The sequence below is a fragment of the Microtus pennsylvanicus genome, chromosome 4 (genome assembly GCF_037038515.1).
Source record: "Microtus pennsylvanicus isolate mMicPen1 chromosome 4, mMicPen1.hap1, whole genome shotgun sequence".
Classification (NCBI taxonomy): domain Eukaryota; kingdom Metazoa; phylum Chordata; class Mammalia; order Rodentia; family Cricetidae; genus Microtus; species Microtus pennsylvanicus.
The window spans coordinates 134,913,255-134,940,005 of record NC_134582.1 but is presented as its reverse complement, the minus strand read 5'-3'; the positions used below and the strand labels follow the sequence as shown (position 1 = coordinate 134,940,005).

The 26,751-nt window shown below is 39.9% G+C and overlaps 1 protein-coding gene across 10 annotated transcripts in view; it reads left to right on the top strand.

Annotated features, from left to right (window-relative positions):
• Nucleotides 1-26,751, top strand: part of Nebl (nebulette) — a 346,177-nt gene that overhangs the window by 237,913 nt on the left and 81,513 nt on the right. For 4 of the 10 annotated variants that reach the window (XM_075970562.1, XM_075970568.1, XM_075970561.1 and 1 more), the window contains exons 1-5: nucleotides 5,918-6,087; nucleotides 6,183-6,254; nucleotides 10,375-10,479; nucleotides 12,841-12,951; nucleotides 19,378-19,488. The exons of 2 other annotated variants lie outside the window; for them this stretch is intronic. In XM_075970562.1, coding sequence (XP_075826677.1) covers nucleotides 6,007-6,087; nucleotides 6,183-6,254; nucleotides 10,375-10,479; nucleotides 12,841-12,951; nucleotides 19,378-19,488 — 480 coding nt within the window. In that variant the 5' untranslated portion in view covers nucleotides 5,918-6,006. Of the gene's footprint in view, nucleotides 1-3,733; nucleotides 3,839-5,916; nucleotides 6,088-6,182; nucleotides 6,255-10,374; nucleotides 10,480-12,840; nucleotides 12,952-19,377; nucleotides 19,489-26,751 lie in introns of those variants that run through there. 4 more of the 10 variants (XM_075970564.1, XM_075970565.1, XM_075970567.1 and 1 more) reach the window with 3 other exon arrangements.

Sequence of the window (26,751 nt, the reverse complement as noted above, 5' to 3'; positions counted from 1 at the left end):
TTTCCTCCCATGGACCTGTTCTCTCATTGTTTTTTCTGTGGATCACCCTGCTCTATACTCACACAACTACCCCAACTACATTTTCTGCATTACACTTTCCCTAAAAAGTGCCACATCGTCTAGCTTTTGTGTGCGCATGTCACTTACTGTTCTAATGGATGGTCTCTAAATGCTTTATACCAGTCCAAAAGCTGTCCCTTTGTTTCTTTACATCGGAAGACTTCATATTTCCACAATTTGATGTACAGTGTCCCCAGGCATGAAAAAACACTTTCTTTAAGTTACTACGAAGTTGTTTGCTTTATTGTGCTTCCATAAAATGTATAAATCATATAAACAAACTGTGTTATGACTTAACTGGTAGAGCATCTATTTCTGAGTGCGTTAAGGAATTGCCAAGAGTGATTAAGCCCACCCTCTCTCTCTCTGGCTCTGAATGGAGTGTTGACAGCCAGTGAAGAGCTTCTTCAATAAATCCATTCTCATGCTCAAGTTTTTCCAGATGTGAGAAATAATTAAGTCTTTGCATCTATTGGAGCCTTTTATGCTTTTCAGGCAGGAGCTGGCAGCTGTGATGGATTAACTCTGCCTGAGTGTGTATTTATTGTTTGGGGTATGTGTGAATGTATGTACATGTATGTGTGCATACATGTAACACTTGCCAATAGTAAAACAAAGCCAGACTTGAAAATAAAATGAGAGGCTGGTTTCAATGCATGCTAAACATTTTCATAGCTACCCTTCATAGTCAAGAGCCTTTTTTATTTTTTGCTAAATGTTAAAGAAATGAGGATAGAAGATGCTAACTGTTAAGTGACATATTGTTAAAAATATGTGATTCTTATAAAACACAAAATATGCATATTTCAAATATTTTAATGTATTAATAAATGAGGGGACTAGTAAGGTGTTACAATTGGTTTAAAGGTGGATTTGTGGAACCATAGATACACAAATAATAAGAAATGCTGAAATGAATTCATAAATAGATGTGAAGCCAATAATCAATTGTGTTCTCTAAGACATAATTTGTATTTCTGTAGATAAGGATCCTTTGTATTGTTATCAATTTTTAATAGCTTGCAAAATTATAAACTAGTGTAAATACAGTGAAAGGACGATAGTTACAAAGAAGCACTAGACAAGATACTCACATTTGCTAAAATGTCAGTGTCAATGTCTTTCACAGTTATTCCTGCCACATTCCAAATAGCTGGGAATACACACATACACACTCACACACATATGTATGTACACATACACACATACACATATATATGCCGTCATACATGCATTTACACATATGTACATCTATCCCCTTTTGGTGTGAAAATAAAGCTGCTCTTGCCTAACTTTTCCAGTTAAAAGTCGTATTCAGATAATTCAAACCATTTAACTCTTGTTGAAGACTGTGTGACAAAGAGGACCCAATAACCTAATGAGGTTTAAAGGATTATACCCTTTAATAGGTGAGAAAGAACTAGGTCAGGGAGGTGGCTTTAGGGAAGAACAAATGAGTTTTAGGGGAGATCAATGGACTCAGAAAGACAATTGACTCAGACAAAGTTTGTTTTAGGGTTTGAGTGTTTGGTTTCTTCTTTGGTTGATGGAGATGATGCGAGCCAACTATGCTCCCTTCTGCTAGAGCCAATCTTTGCATAAATAAAAGAAGTGCCTCTCTCGGCTTCTGCTAATTTCCAAGTGTCTGTAAATTAAAACATCCTGCAGCCTAAGGCACCATATTTTAAGGTGTCTTCAATCCCAACTCAGAACTGAACTGTAATTTATTGCAATACTTTATTAGGGATTTTCATATGTTAGTGAATTGTCTCCATATTGGAGAAAAGCAAAGAACACATTCTGTTAAGAAAAAAAAAGAAAGGGAGCCAGGTGGTGGTGGCGCACACCTTTAATCCCAACACTCGGGAGGCAGAGTCAGGCGGATCTCTGTGAGTTCGAGGCCAGCCTGGTCTACAAGAACTAGTTCTAGTACAGGCTCCAAAGCTACAGAGAAACCCTGTCTCAAAAAACAAAAACAAAACAAAAACAAAAAAGAGAGAAAGAAAGAAAGAAAGAAAGAAGGAAGGAAGGAAGGAAGGAAGGAAGGAAGGAAGGAAGGAAGGAAGGAAGGAAAGGGAAAAAAGAAAGGTGAAAGGAATGGAACATCTGTCGACAAACAAGACTCTGGTTGCATGTGACCTTGGGGATGGATACCCAGGACAGGGAGGTACTGTGTGACTCACTCAGTACTAATACAGATGTGTTTTCTTAGCCAGGGGCTTGTGTCTCTTCACACTGTCATTTCTTGCTTGTCGATACTCATATGTTAACATCAAGCTATTCGGAGTTCAGCAGACATCAGAATTCTGATTACACAAATCAGCTCTTTCTTCCCTCTGCAGGCCCTGCGGTGCCCCTCTTTACTCTTCGGAAGGATAAGACCCCTTTATAACTCTGCTCGTCTTGTAACTGTGCACATTTACAGAGTGACTGGAAGTTCAAGTGATTTCCTTTTATTAAAGTGTCATTTTAATTTATGCCAAATTGGAGGCAGGAAAGGATTAAAGGATTTGCTGTAGAAGGCTTGGTCGAGCCAGATTTGGAATCCCATGGTTTCACCATGAGGAATGTGATCTCCCGTGTGGGTCTCATTCTGTATCACTTTGTGGAGAGAGGACCAAAGTAGAACTGTAGACAATGTCAGTGAAGTGTATAAAAATAGACAGGGGCTTAGCAACTGTAGAGATATTCCCCTTTGGGGGTACCCCACTAGTTAAAGTATTAGTATACAACATTAAACTAGGTTTTGGTGGGGGGAGGATAAGTATTTTTGAAATGTAATCACTACCTATACAAGGAATACTTTTTTAATTCCCCCAAGTCATTTTTTTTAGCCCTATTGGCAGGAAAGCTTGGCTATGATAAAAATCAGGGCTTAAAATTTTTAGAGGAAACGTGACATGAACTTTATATTATACTCATATGTGAAGGAAAAGAAGATGTATTAAATCAAAAGTCATGGTGTATGTGGCTTGCCAGAAAATCCATTAAAGAGTTCACCGAGCAAATTTTGAATTTTTTTTTAATTTCCTTCCAGGGTATGTTTTATTCAGCACTGTATCTCCTTCACTAGGCAAAGAACCGGCACAACAGTGTCATTGTGCAAGAAGCAGGGCTCCAGGAGGTTCTGGACCAGTGCTCCGTCATAGCAGATCGTTAGCTGTTCTTGGCCCTAAGTGTGTCCTCTGGGAAGAAAGCACACTAGCTGGGGGTTTAGCGTTGGTTTCTGCACTGGGTCCCAACAGAGGGTCTCACATAGCTATACACCGACTTGTAGAGACCAAGCCAAATTGATAACAACTCATATGTGTTCTTAGCCATCTTTTTTACTTTTTATGTTTATTTTAAGACAAGGCCTCACTAAATTGCCCAGACTGGCTTGAATCTAGTTCTGTAGTTGGGACTGGCCTTGAACTTGTGATTCTCTTGCTCCTATCAACCAAAATGTCTGGGAATATAAGCTTTTGTGATTAAGCTTAGCTCCTAAAGATTTACTAAGGATCCTTGTGATTTTAAAATTCTGATCCCAACCTCTCAAAAGAAAAAAATGTGTTCATATTGTGTGTGGTATTTATTTGGTTGTGTCTTTGAAACTTTTGTGCGTTAAGGTTTGATTGATTTTTTTTCTTGCAGCCCAGTAAAGAGCGAATAAGAACTCAGAACATGATTGGAAAGGAGAAAGGACACTGCTCAAGACGCATGTAGGCTATCCACCATGGAAACAGACATCACCAAACGCAGCCCGAGCATTGTCATCATCGGAAGTGGAAGCTAACAGGTGCAATTTGGACAGCTTTGGCAGGAGGATTTTTTTAAAAATATATGCTTATTAGAGGTTTGCAGGGAACGTTTCCAGAAATGGATCATTCATAGAAAGTATTTCGTCCTTGAAGGTAGCGCAGTAGAGTCTACGAACATCAGCATAGTCTTCTGGGAGAGGGCGTGAGGGAGACAGTTACGGTTTACACTTTCTCCTCGTGGATGAGCTGAAAGCAGAAGAATTTCCTGTAGGCTGTTGTGACATGGCTGTTAGTTGTCTAAGGTGTCCTAATTTAGCATTCTGGGGACAATTTCTTTCTGGCATTTTGCTGGTTAAGTGGCGTCTGCGATGCCTTTAATTCGACCTCTATCCAGAACAGTTCCAGTAGAGGACCGCCAGATGTAGCAGTACCGCGGCTCGGTCACATTTCACCGAAGGTAGCAGATGCTCTGAAGAGACAGTGGTAGGCAGAATAGACGGGGTGAGATGAGGAAGAGCAGATTCATGTTTGGGAAATGAGACCTTTAGCAAACTGAGGAGGGCTTTTGATTGGTGGTCATCAAGATCCCTGCTTGTGTCACTGTGCCACGTGGCACTTCCCGGCAGGTCTAGAATAGAATAGATTTGTTTTACATCACGTTTTTTTTCTTTTATCAACCATATTTAAGCATTTTTTTTGCCCTTTCGAAAATAATTTGAGAAATAATCTGTTTATGATGTCTTTCTCATGAGACAGAATGTCTTTCTCATTAGAATTTTCAGTTTAGTAAGGCTGGGGCATTTTTCTTTAAAAATTTATAAGAATAAGTATATAAATATATATTCAATAGTTAAAGTGTAAACTGTAAAGAGAAGCTCGGGAGCTTCAGAATGACTATTCTATCTCAATAGACATTCAGTGGGATATATAGATAGTAGGTGTGGTTAGCTTCAGGGTTTTTTATTCCTTTTATTTGAAAAATGTTATAATAGTTTATTAAAATAAATTTAAAAGTAGAAACATATCAAAAAGTAGATACATATTATACTTGGTTACTTAGAATGATGCATTATTTTGGGTAAAGATTTATTTTGTATAATTAACTTAAGTAGTCACCATCGGTTTTTTTCCTAACATCGATCACTGATAAACTATAATATTTTAAAAAACCAAATTTACCCTAAAATTTAAACAGCTGGATTAACACACGATGAGTGATAGATTTTTAGAATTGCCTGACTTGACAACAAAGGATTTGCTGTGAGAAATATTTCCTTAATTATAGAACTATTGAGATAGGCCACACAACAACTATGGTTGCTTAGTTTCTCAGTTTTCCAAGTGTGGAAGACAGTGAGATTAAAAATAAGATGACTAGCAAGTTTGCAAAAATTCACACAGTGAAAAAATGCAGAGGATGATTATTTTTGAAGTAGTGATGTTTCTAGAAGTCTTAAATAAAATATCAACATATGTTATCTTCAACTTCTCATGTTTAATGATGTTTACAATTAATGTGATGCAGTATTTCCTAATTTGAGATTAACAGTCATAATTAACTCAGAATAGATTCTTTGAAGTGGTTCAAAGGGCTTTTTGTAATAAATTATTAGCCTCTAATAAGCTAATATGAAGTGAGTAGTTTTGGGGGATGGGAGAAGCATGTTAAAAATCTCATAAAACATTTAATTTAAGCTAATGAAATGACTTTGTATGGTACAGATTCTCCCTATGGAAACAGAGCCATGTCTGACATTCCAGAGAAAGCTTTATTTAGAACAAGTTGAGAAATTTTTGAGATAGCAGGCTTTAGGCTACGTTATCTTGGGTGTTATAGCTGAGTGGATTTCTAGAATCTTCTAGTCCTCTTTAAACCAATTTTTTTTTCTTAGATGAATTGAGTTAGTGAAGTATAAAAACATTTTCTGTCTTAAGTCATCTAAATATGCTCATTGTAAGTTTGTCAACCTGAGCTTTGCCTCAGAAGATGCACGTTTTCACTGGTGAGGCTGGGCCAGGCAGACCCCAAGCATCCTTGGTGTTCTCTGACACAACATTGAGATAAGGAGAGTGAGTGACACGAGCCAGGGACAAAATCTGGCAAGCCTGTGCTTCCAGTGCCCCAGTGACTTCGGAGCACAAGAGTGTGGTGGGCTGAGAAAAGACACAGCAGATTTTAAAGCATTAATATTTTGATAGGGTCAAAATGAAGGTGCCTGTGTTTGAGGATGTAAAAGATGAGACTGAAGAGGAAAAAGTGGAGGAGGAAGAAAAGCAGGAGGACAAGGTGAGTGAGAAAGAATTCGATTACTAGCAGAATGTAGTGGTCTATCAGACAAGGAGAAAAAACCGGTTCTTTTCTCTCTCTTTTATTTTCCATAGGTATTTCTTAAACCTGTTATTGAAGACCTAAGCATGGAACTGGCCAAAAAGTGCACCGAGCTCATTAGTGACGTGAGTGGCTTTACAGAGTTTTGTCTTATTTGCTTTGCTCACAGGGAATGGCTGTGTGCAGAGCCACAGGGCTGAAGAGAAAACCCTGAGGTCATCTGTTAGAGCACAGCCATTCTCTAGATCATAGACCTAAGGACAGACATGTTTGGTGGTTTCCCCAAGGTCATATCAGCAAGAAATTTCTGCTGTAGCCATTGTCCTTATTCCTAATCCAGGTCCTTTCTCATCTAAATTATACAATCACCCTGGTTTGCACGGTGCTGAAGTTAAACTCATACTGTTTGAGAACTCCCTAGACTTTAAAAGTAGCAGGATTCATCTTGGAAGGACCCCTAAGTGAATGATTTTCAAAATAGAAGACCTTCTTCTAAATGAATGAAGCTTAATTTTCTGAGGATCTTTCAAAATTTCTGTCAAATGCAATATTTTTCCAAATCATGAAAATGCATGTACTTTTAATTGTACCTAACATTTCTTTGCAATATGGGATGTGTATGTGTGTGTGTTAATGGAACTGCACATTAAAAACCCTGGTTCGCATGATAATATGAATGAATAAGAACATTTTGTTGTGATTTTTGTTTCTAGGAACTGAAGCTAGTTTATATGGTATTCCAATAATATGGATATCCTAGAGTTATTTAATGTAAACATGTGCAAATGAACTTGTTTGCTGTGGACAAATCCTACCAGTTCTGAAGACATTAAATCCCATGGCTGCTCCTCCAGAGAAAGCCCAGACTGTATTAGAAAACCTGGGAGAGTGACCTTGGTCATGACCTGCCCGATCACAAGCTGTGATCAGACTGTAGCTCTTTCTCTCAAAATTTCAACGAATGCAATTTCATTTGTGCAAAGACTTTCTAGATAAGCGTGCATGTAAAGAAACAGTCATAAACAGTTCTGCATCTGTCATCCACTGTGAGCCATTAGCTAATCTTGCACTCATCAAAACAGCCATGGGCAGGAACAGGAAGCAACTCTGCACTAATTTCCCTCTAATTTTAGTGGCAACATTGTGGGAAAAGCCAAGGGGTAAAGTAAATGTTTGGGACATCTGATTGACCATGAAACCATCAACCATCAACTTTGCCTACTTTATTTTGAAAATATGCTGGATTGTGTGTTTTCTATGAGACAGAGGGTAGCAAGTTATAGCAAGAGCTTAATGCAGGGGATGTTGTGTTCTCTCCAATATAAAGTTTGGTGTAGGTGGTTCCATCTCCGTACAGTAGCCATTTTCATTCTCCCTGGTTCCTTGTCTCCTGTTCTGCCCTCATCAATGTTCTGGCTTATCACCTAATGACATCATTGCTGCTGCCCTTGTGACTGGCGGAGAAAAAACAGAATCACGCCATGTCAGAGGACTGTGCAGAGCTTCTCCTGTCAGTCCAGAATGTTAGGAGCTCTCCTGGGAAGGTTGCATTAAGTTTCTTGTGATAGACCTATTGTTTCTTTGTCCCAACACCCTCCCTGGTTTATCAGGGGCCAAAGAAAATAGTACAACTGTGCCTCGTTCAGACCAGTTCGTCCTTTGGGATTGAGGTTGAGTTCCATTCAGATCTGTGTGTTAGGAGTGAAGGGGTATGGTTGGGGATCTCACCAATATAGATGGAGCCATTTTTATACTATTTCCTGTAGACAAGATTATAAATGGTCATCCATTTTGGTGATCTATATCTGAATGAAACTTTGTATGGTTGATTGGTATTGTTATCATCTGTTTATTATTTCCTATCACACCAGCATAGGAATATTACAAATATATAATAGAGTTAATTGTTTAAAAGCTTACAAACATTTACTTATTAATATGAATATTATAGAATTCATTAGGAATTGTATGCAAACTCTTTGGAAATTATACACACAAACTCATTAGAAACCCAGACCCAATCACAGTTTGTGTGTGTATTTGTGTGTGTATCTCTATGTTGTTTGTGTGTGTATCTCTGTGTGTGTGAGTGACTTGTAGTATATTTTATAAGATGAATAGCAATAGGCAAATTACATTAAGTTTTCAAATGCAACTTGAATTTAAAGATGCAAATGCACCCAACTTTTAGTAAAGATCAAAGAAGGTCATGAAGCCTCACAGTCAAGACTGAACTATTTGCCTGCAGAACAAAGGAAGTAAATACTTCACCCTTATCCCCGGGGCCTGTCCTCTGCCTCTAGCTCCTGTCAGGCACTATCAGAGGGCCTCTAGCCATAAGCACATACCACTGTGGTGAAGAATGTGATCCTGATGGGAAGATGGTGGCAGAAGATAAAAATAATGAGCCAAACTTAAGCCTAATGATAGGCTATTTTTTCTCATACATAATTATATAACAGGGATACTTTTTTCCCCTATGATCAAAATAGCTTGGTATTTATCATCCTGCCATTAACGATTTAATTACTAGTGACTGAGGAGAGAGATTTGCAGGAACCTTAAATTATGGCTAATCTTTGAGAAGAAAAAATGTAATTTAGGGCTCAGATAAGATAAATATGTTCTCCTGTTGATTTCATGAATAAAGCAAGTGTTTAATATGGTAGACATTAATATCTATGAGACACAGCAGTGAAATACAGAATTTTGAAATTACTTACTGTATTTGTATCTGTTTCCACCTCAGGTCAGGTATGGCCCCTCAAATCAGATTTGCATTTGCAAAAACCTCCATGGAATGTTAGTCCCTTACATCAATATTAATCATTGCCCTCTTAAGAGCTGGGTAGTGGGTACAAGGAAACATCACATCTGAATTCTAATTAGGAAGACCATATAATTTATCATGTGAATTGAGACATTTTTCCAGCATAGGTATTTATAGTCTTGTGTAGATAAACATGACTTTATTACAAAAAGATATAAATTTCAGCAAATTACTTCCATCCTCGTGAATTCTTTGAAATCTGCCCCAACCAATTTTTAGACCGTGCAGCAATTAACATAACAGGAAGACGCTGCTGACCCTTCTCCATATTTCCTCATACTTTTTGAGCTTGTGTATCATGTAGAATATAACCCCCACAGAAGAATAATTCTGCTTCTTCCGAAGAAGCTGCAAGTGATTTAATTTTACCAGTGAATCTGAGAAAACTGAGCATGCTCAGCTAAGCCCCTTGAAGACTTTCTCTGGTGGATCTGCCTGCTCTTAGCACAGTGATAGCCTGGAATGATCTGTATCTCCTGCATTCTTGGCAGGGATGGATGGGAGGGAGACAATAGGTGCTGATAAATTGGGGAAGTCGGATTTTAGGGACTTAATTAGTTTAATCTCCTTATCTGCTCCAACCTGTAAAGGTAATGATGCTAAAAGTAATGTCCATTTGTTTAGTTTCTTCCCCAACAACTTAATATTTCCATCTTTTCTGAGGATTTCTTGTTTCCTACCTTGGGGTAGGCAGCTGTCTCAAGCCACAGACTGTGTGGCTAATATGGCCAGGTTTGATCTCTCTCTCTCTCTCTCTCTCTCTCTCTCTCTCTCTCTCTCTCTCTCTCCTCTCTTTCTGTGTGTGTGTTGTGTGTGTGTGTGTGTGTGTGTGTGTGAGAGAGAGAGAGAGACAGAGAGAGACAGAGAGAGAGAAAAGAGAATATCTGTGAGTTATATATATGTGTGCACATTTGTGTGTGTAAGTGTAGACAGGTGTGTGTCATTGCATGTGTGTGAAAGTCAGAGGACAAGGTTGACTATGGGTCATTCCATCTTGATTTTAGGAAGGGTTTTCTCTTAACCCACCCTCTGGTCCATGAGCTCCTGGGGATTCTGTCCTCTCTGCCTTCCTTGCAGGAGTGCTGGAGTTGCAGGTGCTTGAGCCACTTTTCTGGATTTTACCTAGGTTCTGGAGATTTGAGTTCTGGTCCCCCCCGAACAAGGCTCTTCACCCACTGAGTCACTTCCCTAGGCTCCCAGCATTGAGACTTCATGGTGACTGATGCTTTCATATTGAAAGCACAAATCCCCCTCACAGTGTCTCATCGCCTGTGCAGCCCAGGACCAGATACCTTAATTTGATTATTTTATTTCAGTCTTTACTTCATCAAGTAGACTTGAGTAGTTTAACTTTCTGTTAAGAAAAGTTACTACACTTGGTTCTTTCTCCTTGTGTTAATTATTCTCTTTTTCAGATCCATTATAAAGAAGAGTATAACAAGTCCAAGGACAAGTGCACCTTTGTGACTGATACTCCTATGCTAAACCATGTAAAAAATATTGGTGCTTTTATTTCTGAGGTAAGGTCTGAAAAGCTGTCAAATGGATTATGGCTTATATTATATTATAGTGATAACTAGACACTGAGAGGGCTGTGATGTTGGATAACAGGAACTCAGACAATTAGGTACAATAAATGTGTTCCTGTGTTATATTATTATAAAAATATATTATTTTATATTATATTAAAGTTGGAGAATAATTTTGAATGAAACACTTAATACTGGTCATATCTAAATTATTTAACTATGAACCAAGTTACTATGTGTACACTGATTTTACTATAGTTCACTGGTGTATGTTTATGCAGTATATGTGTATTTTGACTGTAGTTATGCTTTATGTAGAATTACTCTTGAAAATAAATATTTTTATTCATGTAGTAGAAAATTCTGGCAGCATGGCTAATTTTAGAATTTCCAAGTTATTCATTTTGTAATGGACATATTTTGGGGGTAGATAATTGAATACCATATTGGAAGTAAGTAAATTTGTCAACTAAATCCATCAAGCATGCCATCTTGGATAAATAATTTTAAATGAACTCTTTTTGAGTGGGCTAAGACTCAGCTGGAGAGAGGTAATGTTTAGGAAGGCAGAGTGAAGGAAACACCCTATTTCCAGCTGAAAAGCCGCACAGCCTCCCCTGCGAGCATTCAGTTCCACAGTCCACAGTGGATCCCAAAGCACCATGTCATAATCTCTAGGCTGAGGATTTGCATTAGTCTGTGAATGGACTTGAAAAAGAGAACGAATAAAGCAGCATTGCAAATGACTGACCTCTAGTGTTTTGTAAGTTGTGTTGGAAAGAGATAAATGTGCCACACTCAGGATTATCTAGTAATGTGGAACAATTTTGAGAAAACTAGTCCATTTTCTGTCATTATTACCAGCATCTTTAGCTGGGGGACAAAAGGCCTATGAAGGATAGGCTCCATCAATCAACACCCAAAGCAACTCTGACTTGGAGGTTTACTGAGGCCTCATCCACAGAGCAGAAGAAACGTGATTTTTCCCTTGTGTTAGCTACATTATTTGTCATGTAGAGAGAAATTCTTGGTGTTCTCAATTTATGATTGATTAATTTTCTTGAAGGAGTTAACCGCAGAGAAAAAATTACAAGTGGTGACCTATCGTAGTCCCTAAAAGCTAATTTTCCCGAGAGGAAATGGTGACTGGCTGTTTGTCTTCTCAAGTAATGTTAGAGCTTGTTTATAATCAGTGCAGGCTAAAGACACACACACACACACATACACACACAGATGCAGACACACAACACATGCACAAACACACACACAGAGACACAAACACATGCACAAACATGCACACACACACAAACTCTCTTACACACACAGCCACACAGAAACACAAACACACACAATCACACAGACATGTGCACAAACATACAGAGACACAAAACACACACACACGCAGACACACTCACACACACTCAGAGGTAAATGAGGCTACACCTTCCACTGTGGCCAAAGAAAGCTAAGAAGGTTTTAATAAAGGACCACTCCTCCTATAGTTGTTATTATTATTGTTATTTAATTATGTAAGTTTAGAGGATTTAATGACAATTCCATACATTTACACTTCTATTCTTATTATTAATATTTAATTGTATAAGTTTAGAGGATTTAATCTGATAATTCCATACATTGATACAGTGTATTCTGATGAGAACCAGGTAGTTAACTTTTTTCTCTCCTACAAACAATTTTTCATTATCAGACAGAAAAATATTATACATCCTTCTGAACTGAGTGTGATGTTTCAGCACACACATGATAGGTCCTGAGCAAATCAGGGAAATTAATGTTTCTTTCTAGCTGTCCTTATTTTGTGTCTGCAGCCTTTGTCTCCCCTCTTCAGTTTTTCACAAAATAAAAAATAATTTGTTGTGAACTATGGCCACCCTGCAGTTCTGTAGAACACAGGAACACATTCATTGTGCCTAATTGTCTGAGTTCCTGTTATCCAACATCACAGCCCGCCCAGTGTCTAGTTATCACTATTGTTTGCCTCTAGGTTCTAGACAGTAAATTCTAATAACTTGTATTTTGTGGCTAGAAGGTCTCATTGTACTCAGATCATTTGTTCACTGGCCAAACTCGTGCTACTCTCACACACAGACTTCAGAAATACACAGATCGAAACACAAACTTCCCTGTCCTTCCTTATCACTGTTAAAGCTCTCACCACAATACACTGGATTTATTTCTATCTTTCAGAATATTCCCATCAGATTAATTGACATAAATTTAATAGCCTGTAGGTTTTTAAACCAATCATGTATCTAACTTAAGCTTTCTTTTGTATTCACAGTAGCAGAGAAAAAAAATGCTTATATTTTTTCTTTTTTTTTTTTATCTTAGGCAAAATACAAAGGAACCATTAAGGCAGACCTTTCCAACTGTCTGTACAAGCATATGCCGGCCACTATTGACAGTGTCTTTGCAAGAGAAGTATCCCAGCTTCAGAGTGAGGTGTGACTCAAGTTTGTAACCTTACAGAAGTTATTTGGTATTTGGCATTTATGAGCATTGTTTTTTTTTTGGTTATCAAATACTAAATGGAACCAGAAACAACTGGTCTGTACTGCTAATTATCACAGGTGAAATAGCAGAAAATGAAGGGAACCTCAGCATCAGGTCTGCCGGCCACGTCTTTGCTTCTCCAGGGCCCACTCATTATCCTTCAAGATCTGATTCCAGTATCATCCAGACAGTTTCATGATCAGATTTTGATAGCTACTTCAAGTAAATCTTTTATTTAATGTATGGTCCCTAAGCCAAGAACATTTCAGTAGAGTTTATAAAGTCAGGGAAACAAGTGACGGTTTGATTTGGGGCATGTGCAGGTTCACGCTCCCTTGCTAGACCAGTGTTCGGCCTGTATTCTGTTCTGTGGCATGTGTTTTCCATGCAGGAGATCTATAGCCAGTACCTAGGGCTGCCATCAGGTGAAAGTAGCCATTTCTAAGTTGCAGAAAAATGGAGGGACTGTCCTCATGAAAACTCCTTTTGAGTCCAGGAGTGGAAAGGGGTTTCCCTTAGAGGAGATTGGCAGCTAAGACATTCTGAATGTCCCCCATTTCCTGAATTTCTTGCTATAGAATTTCAAACTAGAATATTTTGATGCTTTCTGGCTCATTACTTTCTTCATCTCCCAATCTGATGATTATGGTGGTGATGGTAATGATGACAATGGTGGTTTTATCTTCTGCTGTTTGTCCCTCTAAGCTGGAAGAGCCTCATTTCCTGCTCTACTTGGAGAGGTCCCGAGAACATATGGACTATGAATTCAGTTGACTATGTTGGTTTCCTTCCTCGGGATAGGCTCTCTTCTCTGTAATATGTGCTCTTCATGTGTAGTGTAAGTTTGTATCACACACATGTGCTAGCTGGGGCGGGTGGTGTTCTATGTGCTTTCCACTTTCGTACATTTTTTCCTCCCAACAACTCCACCAGGTATTCCCATTGTAGGGTTTTAGAAACAAGCACAGAGAGGGTTAGTAGCTTTCTCAAGGCCACACATCCAGTAGAAACCAGAGCCAGACCACCAACAGCTAGCTAATCTGCCTTCAAGGTCTGAGTCCTCAATGCACGCTACCTGCACCTCATCTCTCCTCCAGTGTCTACTGCTTGCTTTCTTATCAATCAACATACTTCTGTGTTAGAAAATATTTTGAGACGGGCTCAAATGTAACCCAGGTTGACCCCTCACTCACTATATAGCTTGAGGAGAACTTGAATTCATAATCCTCCCAGATCGGCCTCCCAAGTGTTAGTATTATGAAACCATGTGCCACCTGCTGTAGTACAGCAAATTCACTCTCTTATTTAGATTCTTTTTATCTTTAAGAAGAAGGTGCTTTGGATTTCAAATAATTTCCAAATGGATTACTTTGGGAAAATACTAAGCATAGAACTCTTCTTAGGACATCTTTAAGTAATTCATTATTATAAATGTAAGCACGTACTGTGTCCCCAGTTGGGCAGTGAGTCTATCTCAGCTATGCAAGACTAGTCTAAAAATATATGATGGTGAGATTCTGCTTGGCTGACTGTGACGAGTGTGTCCTTTGCTTGCTCTGCCAACATCTGGTCACTTAGCTATTTGTTGATGACATGGGCTGCTTAACAAAGCATGTAATTACAACACAACATTTGATGTGGGACAAGTAACAATTACGCAAGAAAGAAAAGGAATGCATGCTTATGTTTGTGCTTATGAAGTGACAGTTTGGGATATGTCAACTACATACATGCTAACGCTTTCTGAGAGGACAAAATCTCAGTTGAGAAAATGCTTCCATAAGATGGGGATGTAAGCAAGCTTATATGGTATTTTCCTAATTAATGATTGGTGGGGGAGGGTCTGGCTCTTTGTGGGTAGGACTATTCTGGGCTGGTGGTTCTAGTTTCTATAAGAAAGCAGGCTGAGCAAGTCACGGGGAGCAAGCCAGTAAGCAGCACCCCTCCATGGCCTCTACATCAGCTCCTGCCTCTAGGTTCATGCCCTGTTTGAGTTCTTGTCCTGAACAGTGCTGTAGAAGTGTAAGACAGATAAACTTTTTCCTCCCCAAGTTGCTTTGGTCATGGTGTTTTATAGCAGCAACAGAAACTCAAACTAAGGCAGGATACTTGAATTCTATTTTTTTTTTTAAGTAGAAGAGTTTTCTCACCTTCTTAGTAAATTTTGGCACATCAAACCTTGCAACGCAGCACTTAACATGAAAAATAATTCATGGAGGATATTTTAGAATGTGTCATATTTTTGTTAGGATAAGTTGCCATGTACATTTTTACCATGTTCTCCTATGATAGTTAACATACGGACACCTGTATTCAGCACAAGTTATGAATACGTCCCCTGTGATAAATTTCTGACTTGCTCTAAGAGAAAGCTGATTCCCCATAAGCTACCTGTTTCAAAGGCTGACACAAGGTAATAATGTTCCTTTATATATAAATGTATCCATATTATTACTGTTAAGATATTGATTCTGAATTTACCCAGAAGTAAAAAGCAAGAAAGCAGACGTATTACTGTGAGTGTCTCTATGTAGTTTTGATATCCTTAGACTTGAAACAGCAAGTGTCTCACTGATTATTTTTATGTCCCACTGTCTCCTAAGTCTTCATAAAACTCTTATCTGAAATCAAGCTGCATATACTCTTGAACACTGAACCCCAAGATTGTCAGTTTGTCAGACTGTGATATGAAGAAAACAAAATGCCTGCAGTATATTTGAGTTTGGAATCTGCTATAAGGAACTTGAGAGAAAAAGCACATCCGGAATGCCTTATATGTTGGCTCTCTTTAAGGGAGAAGTTTCCCTACACTTCTGAAGTCAAAATGAGTCTACATGGAGACAGCTCTTCTGCATATTTGGGGGTCAGAATCACTAGAACAGCTGTTTCCACCTGGTCACCGGCTTGCGATAGAAATTGAGTCAGGGTCACACTTCCTTACAGAACATACTTGGGATGAAGAATTTCGAGAAAAAGAGTCCTAAGACTTATAGGAGACCTTTTTTGAGCTATATAAAAACAAAGATCCTAAACAAACCCAAGAACAGAATGGAATGGAGTGTGCTGTAAATCTTGCCTGCATGGCTGTTTCCAGGCAAGGGCTGAATACCCCTGCATCATGGTATATAGGTAACTCTGGCCCTGGCGCTGAGCAGGGTTGTGAGAGTCTATGTTTGTGCCAGCAGTAGCCGTAAGCTTCTGTGTCTGCAGTTCATAACTGTCTGTTGTATGGGACTACAGTACATTCACTTGAATGGTACCTTAAAAGGAGACTGTATGTCAAACATATATGGGGGGGCAGGCAGGGATGGCAAATAAATCTACTAGAAGTAAAATGAAGCATTTTCCCGTAATCCCAGCACTCAGGAGAGAAATAGGAGGACCAACATTCAAGATCATCCTGGTTTATATAGTGAGTTTTAGGCCAGCCTGGGGCACATAGCATCCTAATTTTAAAAAATCTACTATCAAGTGAAATACATGAGATAAATATAAATATCTTACTAGACACACATATTGTGTAGACTATGTGAAACTATTAGCAGTGCTCTCTGATTTGACGGTGCAGCTCCACAGTGCTCCGAGGGTTCTCAAATGGGGAGGAAATGGTTTGAAGTTAGGGAAACATTACAAAATGACAGATCCTTTAAAAATTGAATTTATCAGAAAAACTACCAGCTTGGTATCACTGACATCATTTCCATTAGCTATTTAAGGGGAGAAAATTGCTGTGATAAATTAAAGCTCAGCTGCTTGTGACTTGACGCAAGCTCAGTTTTAGAGTTCTGCTCAGTAGCAGCTGTAAACGAAATGACTGTTTGAAAGCTGAAAGTAGAAAATTATGCAGCCTCTATAAGAAAGAGAACTTTTGCAAACTGTCCTGGGTGAGTCACTATTTCTATGATAACTCATAAAATGATCGGCTGCATGCCTTAGGTTTATGAAGTCACAAGTGTGGTATTCCGTCTAAAATGCAGAATATAAACGTTTTTCATGGTTTTAGTGACTTGGCCACCCATTAAACTCTCCCTTCCTTTAGAGGTGCGATATAAAACATAAGTAACTGTGATGATGGGCAGTCAACCTGGGTGGAGTTTTCTCGTGTAACTAATTCCTGAGAATGTAAAGATGTTCATCATAATTACATATCTTTCCGAGTAAACACACTGTAGAGGGATGAATTACACCTGGACTATATGAAGTGCTGCATTTGAGTCTTGGGAATCAACTACATGTACAGGATTGGTTACAGGAACTGACTGCATAGGATCGAATCAGACTTAAGTATGTTAATTATCAGAAATTCCCACACAGGCAGCGAAAGGAAAACGACCTAGAGATGTGTTAATATCATCTGGCAGCTGGAAAACGATAACTAGGATTTAATTACATAATTCTCATGAGATTGAGTCAGATCATTTGAGGCACCTTAGAAAAGAGGTAGATTAATTGGGAGTTGGATCTTGGGAGCCCCTGGGGAAGTACAGAAGTCCAGTCCTTTAGTCCATGTGGACGTGTGGAGGATTGGAAGCTAGTGGAGGCAGTGCTATCTCATTGGAAGCGCTGTCTTGTCAGCTAGCTTCTCTCGCTGCAGCTACACAAATCCAGCTCTGGGACACAGGTTTGGGGGTTTGGTGAATAGAACAATTTTCAACAGAACTTACAATATTTAGAGCAAGTGATGTCCCACATTGAATGATCTTTTAGTAGTAAAAGTTTTCAAGAAAACCTAAATGTGAATCCAGAGAGGCCACAGAAGTCTTGAGAACTGTACTAGACAGCTTTTAAAAATGGTAAGATTCACAAACGGATGTTTGCTAAAAAACAACAAAATAGCCTATTTCTCAGCACTGTAATCCTGTTGACTGCTGTACTAATAGGTGGGCAGCCAGCTCTGTCTATAAACTCCTGTGAGGAGTGTAGCTTCATGAGAATGCCGATAAACTCATTTATTTACTAAAAGTTTATTGCATTTCTCTCTGTGCTAGTCACTCTGATAAGCACAGGATATTAAAAGATGGGTGAGATATCAAAATGGCTTCCAAGGAGCTCATAGTGGTGACAAATTCCTGCTAAAGTTCACTATCTTCGTTTCCCCGAAAGGACACTCTGTTTTTTCTTGTTGAGTACTGTCCTAATCTTTATTTTTTGCTTGCTTCTATTTCCCAGTGTTAAGCAATTTCAAAGTCACTTAATAAGCTCGTCATCATTAGACTCAGTGTGCATTGGATTTGCTTTTTGCTTTTCTTCCTTCTGGGTATTGCTTTCATTCCTTCCTATATTCTTAGTTATTTGTTAATTTATTAGTCACTGGTTGTGCATCGGTAACAAATTGGTGATTCTTTGATGCTGATTTTTTTTTCAGATGTTACAGTGGGATGTGCACATTCAGGGAGTTGAAAGTTGAGTGTTTCAGTAAGGGAAGGCAGGCAATAGATGATTACTCAAAATTAAATAGCAATTAAAAATTGTGAAAGAAATAAGATGACTGTAAACGCCTAGAGTGAGGGAAGATTTCCTGTATGACTTTCTTTTATTCCCAGCCATGTTGTCAGATTTGGCTGTCACCTTCTGAGGCATCTTTCACAGGCCCTCTCCAGCCCAGTAAAGAGCAAACCAGTAATCATAGCAATGGACAGTATTGGGATGACTATTCCTTATGGAGGACTAGGCTTGACCTATCTGAGAATTTTGCCTGTATGTCAAATATTCCCTTAATTGGAAAATTTAATGATGATTATCAGATCATAGGCCATATCAGATAAGTCAATAATTTGAGTCTATACAAAATCAGAATCTTTCATTTAAAAACAATTCATGACCTAAAGTAATGAATTACACGGCACTGGAGAGACGGCTCAGGGTTAACAGGGCATGTGGATTTTGCAGAGGACTAGAATTCAGTTCCCAGCACTCATAAACACTGGTAAATCCAGCTCCAGGAGCATCCGATGCTTCTGGCCTCTTTGGGCATCCGTACCCATACACATACCCCCCCCCCCAACATGCTAAAAATAATTAATAAATAAAATAATCTTTAAACTTTGACACATTCTTACTGCCCTTCACTTAGTCAGTTGTGCCCTCTAAATTTAACCTTGCACATCTGTAGCCCTGCGAGTTCTCAGTTGTTGAGGATCTCCCCAGACTGCTGCCAAGATTTAAGGCAGATGAATAAAACTGAGGTTTTAATCTTTCGTTTGAGATAAACTGCAACTTTTGAGATCCGAAGCTAAACTGCAGCACTGGGATGAGAGCATTATCTTGTTACAGCCTCTCAGGCAAATTTAACTGTCAGCCCACAAAGTAGAGGAGGAATTGAAAGCAGTGTTTAGCACACCTCTGAGTGGCTCTAATCCTTATGTGCTTTCGAAGGTTGCCTACAAGCAGAAGCATGATGCTGAGAAGGGGGTCTCGGATTATGCACACATGAAGGAACCTCCAGAGGTGAGACATGCCATGGAGGTCAACAGACACCAGAGCAATGTAAGAGCTCATCTTTTCTTTCTTTCTTTCTTTCTTTCTTTCTTTCTTTCTTTCTTTCTTTCCTTCTTTCTTTCTTTCTTCCTTCCTTCCTTCCTTCCTTCCTTCCTTCCTTTGCAATTTTTTTATTCTGGAAAAGTACGAATTTAGGATTATTTTGTTGAGATTAAAACATTATGGCACACTGGTCACAAGGACTTTAACACTTAATTGAATTATTCTGATGACTGTCGTTAAACTCTTTGTTGGATATTTTTAAGTTGTGAGGCATTTCGGGCACTGTAAATTTTGCTTTGTCTAAGACACATGTGGATTCTGGGACCACTTTGGTTCTCAGCGCTTACTGAATTTCCTTTACATTGTGTGGAAGTTTGTGGTCTCTACTCCAGAACGACAGGAGCAGTAGAAGAAAACCCAGCTGTCATCAGTGGCCCCAGAGGAAATACAACGTTTTAGGGTTCCCTGCTGTACTTTATTTTAGAGTGCTTATGCTTATGGGGTTCAAACTGTTGAAGGTAAGATATGAACTTCGAAAGCTGGTTTCTAGTAGGTTAGGAGCAGGCGCCAAGTGGAAAGAAGGTAAAGAAAGATAGCACATTCCTTCTTTGAAGTTACCAAGTCCTTTAAGGCTTTCATGCATTTTATCAATTATCATTATCACTGTGGCTTAGAAACAGAAATTTCTCCTAAAATAATACCAGAATTGTGACTTTTCTGGCCTACAAAGATGTAAATGACCGATGTTAGGATCTTGATGGGTTTGTATGGGCACTGATTCGTCCTGTTTTCCTAGGGGGGGACAAGATGTCCTTCACCCGTTCTTAGAGACATTCCTGATGTTTTCTCATCATCTCACACAGAATCTGCCCTACCATGTGGTCCTCTTTGTAAGGTCTATATAAACCCAGAAGCTTTTACTTCGAAGCTTTACTTTCTTCTGCTGACTGCCTTTAGGGGCTAGTCTGGTAGAGTATTCATGGTCTAGTTGCTGGCCTCATTACTGTGGCCAAACAGTTGGCAAAAGCAGCTTTGGGAAGGAAAGAGTTATATGATTCATGGTTCTAGAGAAACTGAAGTCCCATGTTGGAAGGGAACCGGTGGTTCTGGAGTGGCTGCATCCGTGGTGGCAGGAATAGAAGATGTGTTTATATGATCTCAGACCAGAAAGCAGAAAGATCTAGACAGGATCCAGGGAAAGACATAACATTCAAAATCCTGCCACAGCCCATCTACTTCTGTTGGTCAGGTCCCATTTCCTAAATGTTCCATAGCCCGAAAGGCATGTCTCACCTCAGACTTGCCACCAAGCATCCAAAACAGAGTCTGTGGGAGACGTTTTAGGATCAAACACTACAGCAGTTTCTTTGCGCAGTGTTCGCGATTAAATGGTATTAAATTGCAGAAGATCAGTGTTTAAGTGAAAATTATAGTGAGTCTTGACATTATGACCCAAGCATGTAAGCCACTCACCAGTGCCAAAGTGTCCTCATGGATGCCTTAGTGCTGGTGGGAGCTGGAGAAGCTGAGTGTCTGCAATTGTTAGCAGGGTGGTATTTTAAGGGGAGGCTTTCAAGCGTTGTTTGCTTATAGAGGGACTATAATATTCATAATACCACTTACCTAGCTCAGCCACATGCCAGGCACTGTGCCAAGGCTGGTCATTTCCAGTACTGAAAAGAACTCCGTGTTGTGTCACATTTTGTAATACAAATGAAATCAGACCAAAGAAATCAAACTCCCAATTCTACCTTTTCCATTCTTCACTGCTGCCCCGTGAAAGGCTACTGGCAATTAGTCAAGATTTTACCTGGGAATTAAAAGGATGGGAGCAGTATGGGTTATCGTCTAAATTCAGGTACTCTGTAGGGGGAAAAACAACGATTCAGATCTTGGCGTTTCCCCTGTCTGACACTGAAGAAATCTTGAATTCAAATACAAGCCTGGAGGTTAGAAGATGGTCTGGTGAGCTGGGGTTGGGGCTAGTGTTCCATGCATCCCCAGAAGCCCTGTCTAACTCTGTTGTTCACTGAAGTTCAAATACTGAAGTTCCTTATCATAAGATCCAGGCTTATTATTTTAACTCTGTCTTTTCCTTGAAAGGGTCTGTGATTGAGAGCTTGGGGGACTGGAGCCTAAATCCTCCTTCTCCTCCATTTGCCACTGTGTACTTATGGGAAAAAGATGTGTTGACTTACATCCCTCTGCCGACTTGGCTCAACCTTTACATGCAAAGTTTGTACATATAATAGGATTTAGAAACTGTTTAAGACTATTTACTCAGATTTAAAGTGAAAATGATATTTGTATTCTATCTTGAGGTAGCTGATATTCTTCCTGAGCCAAGCCTCGTAGAATAATACATTTGCTGTCCTTACAATATGAAATTTAACACAGGCCTTGGAAGCCACAAGGAGAGCTAGGACATACACTTCCTGCTTTAGGGCCAGATATAAAACATAAAAATCTCTCGGGAACATCAGTCTGAAGAACTGTGACACAGAATCTCCTAGTAGAATTCTGTAGAATTACTCTTCTGCAATGGGGAATGTTGCTTTACTTTTGGATATAAATGGCTTAATATCAAATAAAAACTAGGATCTAGGGAGATGGTATGCTGGGTAAAGGCTTGTTGCCAAGCTTGATGACGATGACCTGAGTTAGATCCCTGGGGCCTACATGGTGGAAAGGGGAGAACTGTGTCTGACCTCCACATGTATGCTATGGCATAGGTACACACACACACACACATGCACACGCACATACACATGCACACACATACATACACACACGCACACACATACATACACACACGCACACACACATGCACACACACATACACACATACATGCACACACACAGAGACAGAGAGACACAGAGAGAGGAAATAGTAATAAAAATAAATATTGGATTATCCTATAAACAGTGAAGGTCAGCTTGTTAGCTTTTTTGTATCCACACAGATATGTCAGTTTTCTCAGATCTGTTAACCAAGAGGCTTGGTAGGTAGCAGTACTCTGGAGCCTGAATATCTGCTTTTTGTCTGCCCTACCTCTTATTAGGATGCTCATCAGTGAAGATGCTGAATAGTAGTTTCCTTTTTCAGTTTTTCTAGTTAAATATCTATGAAAAAACAAAAGATTCTGATGGTTCAACTAGATTTGCACCTTCAAATAATTAAGAACTCTAAGAAGAACAGTATTTGGGGTGGGGGTGGGTAGTGGTAATCTCTTGCCTAACTCAAAATTTTAGTTGAGTGATCACAGAAAATGAAAAACAACCCTTTTTGTGATGGTCTCCACTAGAGCGCACATTAGAGAGGTAGTTTGGCATTAGATCATGACGGAAATGTTTGCTTTGCCAAATAGCGTGGATGACCATTGACAGGTTGCTTGTCTATAGAGCCCAGCTCTCACGTCTCTCAATGGGGGCAATGGCGCTACTTACGCCCAAGGGTTAACTTGAGTTTTAAATGAGATGGTATCCGTGAAGAGCTCCACAGAGGGACTCCTTGCTTCATGAAAGAGTAGGCCTATCTGGCTTCCTCCAGCCTTGAGAGTTTAGAGTGATATGACAGTTAACTCAAGCCAATAAAAAGAAGTTCCATTTTTAAAGGGTCAAGTCACTAGGAAATAAATATGAAGAGTGTATTAGGTCAGAAAGGCAAATTCAAAAAGGTCCCCAAATCTCTCTCTCTTGTTGATACTATCATCAAAAAATGATTCAAACCAGCTGATCTAAATCCTTTCTCATTTTAAGGGATGTGCCCCTGGCACATTTTTCTAATATAATTAGAGAAACTGGAGGTATTTTTCTCCTGTGATTTTTTTTCCCCCAAAAGATGAGCTTGTAATGAAAACCTCAGTTCCTTTATTCCGTCTCATCAATCTTCCAGAGACGGGAGCCGGCCGGTCATTCTGCACTAAGTCGGGCGAATATCAAGTAGCCCGTTTTACTTTTCCGAGTTACGTGGCTGTGGTATGATAGGAATGGTCAGTTTTCCCAAATTTGTATGGCCAATCAGTTCAATGTGCATTAAAACATTCTCAGTGTGAGAAATCATGTTTAAGACTTAATGTTGTTCCCAAGCACGATGTATGTACTGTCTGTCTTAAGATTAATAAAAACTTATCAGCTGTTAAGTTTCTGTCCCATCAGAAAGTGAAAGGCTTGCAGATAATTCAGTAAAATGACACCAGAAAAGTGACTGTGGCTTCTGAGGTTCTCCATGTGGTTTACAATAACAATGACTCAGGATTTAGCATTAAAAATAGGTACATTAACGATTGGTTCATCTCTCATAGAGCATCGTTAGAATTACCTATTCTTCGGAAGGCTGTGGTGGTAATGAGATTAAATTGTGAATAAGAAAATGTTCATTAACTATCTAATTACTTATAAACAGTGGCAACAATAGTGATAGATTGTTCTAGCTATCACTATAGTTTATTCAGTCTTTTAGAAAATCAAAGTTATTTTCTCGCGGCTGTATGGCATCAGACCATACCTCTACTTAAAGAATTTATATTCTGTCAGAGAAAACAATGTTTAAGTGAGAGTAAGGAGGGGTTTTCAGGAGGCTGTGGTTTAGCCAGTGGTCCTAGCTAGTATGTATGAGGTGCCGTGTTTAGTCTGCCATGCTTAAACAAAAACAATCTCAGTCTATGTGCTAGTTTGGTAGTATCTAGATAGGTACTCTGACAGCAGCATTTCTGATGGTTATAGAAGGTTTCCTTTAGAGCAATTAAACTCTGGCCTCCTTTAACTCTCTGTAGGCCTTGCTACTCATTTCTCCTCCACCAACCTAAGAAGTCTTCTTTCCTGTCTAGTTTTGCCTCCCTCACAAGAACTATTTGGTTCTTCACTAGAGTAGCAGAGTGGCTGCCTTTGGTCCAGTTAGATTTGTCACCATCAGGTCTGCGTGCTTGCACGGTGCTTGTCCTCTGCAGGCGTCATCCATCTGAGCCTCTCTCTCCCCTCCAAGAGCATCCTTCACCTTCTCTTCAAGGACCATCCATGGCAGCTTTGCTTCTGTTTAGTTTGTGAATTCCCCAACCAGGGAGTCTCACATGACCATTGTATAATCCTGAAGCTGTTGTGACTCCCTGTATCCATGTCTGCCTGTACTTGGAGAGCAAATGTTCGTTTTCTTTCTGCTTTCAAAATCCCATGGGTATTCCCATTATCAGCCCATTCTAACCCACAGCTAAAAAAAGGAGGTGTTGGAGGATATGGTTCCAGTCCCAGCAGGAAGTGTCACTACAGCCCAGTTGAGGTTAGACAATCCTCAACAGGGACAGGGATTTAAAGAGTTCATGCACATAAACTATTTAGCATAGTACGTGACACACTGAGCACACCACACGAATGAAGGAACTCACAAAAGACATGGCCCTTATTTAGCAGAAACAGACTAGTAGAAGTGCATGGAGGTGTGAGACAAGGGTGGAGCTGGACATAGTGAGACAGGGGCGAAATCCAGAGCTAGACCGTTGGTGGAATCCATGTCTTTATTGAAGGTGACAAAGGACAGATGTGACTCTGCAGAAAATCCTGAATGGATGTCTCCAGGGGTTAGTGACATGAATCCATCTATGTACTTAAGTAAAAATGGAAAGTTTGCTGATGATATACAGACTTACATTGGTATCCACGGCTTATGATTTTTGTACATACAAAAAAATCATGGATGTTCAGGTATTAATGTGAAACACTATTATTTGTATATGAGTTTTGTATATCTGCTCCCATATTTTAAGCAACTTCTAGATAATTCACCATACTGAATATAATGTTTAAATGCTAGGTTAATGGTGGTTGTATTACTCAGGGGATATTGACACAATTTTCTTTTGCAAATGTTTTTAATCTGCAGCTGAATGCAAGGTGCATAGTTATAACTAAAGCTGGAGATCCCCAGCCATAAATAGAAAGCTTAAGCTTCCTTCAGGCAGGTTGGACGCAGACTCGCTCACGTCCTCGCAAGAAGCCCTCTCCTGCCCCATAACTGGTTCTGTCCAGTTCTATCCAGTGTCAGTTCCTACTGACCCTGTCTGTGAGGACTTGAAGAGCCAGCTGCGATCTCCAACTGGTCATGTCTGGCGTGGCTGACCCTAGAGGAAAGAAGGCTGGCATGTTATCCCGCTTCTTCAGGCCCTGTGGGTGACTCTAGCCCTGGTTAGTCCTAGTCCTGGTTTCTAAATGGGCATAATGGGCATGCTCCTTGGTCAGACAGCCTGGGTGTAGGAAGCCTCCACTGCATTTGTGAATACTGCCTAACCACATTGAAAGTCTGGAAAGCACTTTCCTAGTAAGAAATGCTGGGGGTGGGGCCATGACGCAGTCTCTAAAGCACTCAACTCCCAGCGGTGAGGACCAGATTATGGACACTCAGAACCCAGAGACTGAGCCAGTGTAATGGCACACACCTGTAATCCTAGTGATGAAAGGTAAAATGGGAGGTGGAAACAGAGGGATCCCAGCTACTCTCAAGCTAGTTAGTCTGGCCTGTGTGGTGATGTTTCATGCCGATGAGAGACGCTGTTTAGAATAAAATGTAAAGATACCTGAGGACCTAATACCTGAGGTCTCTGATCTCCACCTTCCCCTGTGCACACACACACACACACACACACACACACACACTCACTCACGCACACGCACAACAGGAGGTCATACTGCCACCCCCCACATTGTCAGCCATCCTAGCAGACGGTGTGATTGGCAGCTTGCATCCTGAGTGTCCTGGATGGCAGCCTCCCTTTCCTGTGGCACTTCCCTCGCAGCACCGCCGTGGAAGATGGTGAACTGGCTGCTGTGCTTTTCTCCTGCACGGCTCCGTGGTGTCCTCTTGTTTGAATGTGCAGCTCATGTCAATCTTAATATTTGTTTTGAGTCGCATGTGCTGGCCTCTAATTTGCAATTTACATGGATGATGGGGCCCTATTCACAGTACTGCTCCTGCCGCCTTTGTACGCTCACCTCTCTTCACGCCGTCATTAGGCAGAACAGCATATAATTAGGTAACCCGTGTAAAGCTGGGGTTTCTCAAAGGTTGTAGCTCTTTTCAAAAAGTGTGGGTTTCCATCTTTCCCCCCATTCTTCTCTAGACGAAAAGCCATGTCCCCCCTGGTGACTTTCCAATGAACGGAGAAACGTAGAAGCAGTTAGTCGTGGAGGCCGGTAATAATTCCGGTTTGTTTACACCTGAGAACAGGTTTTTGTTTACATAGCTTGTGTTTAACTCAGTGTAGGCTGGAACTGAGCTGT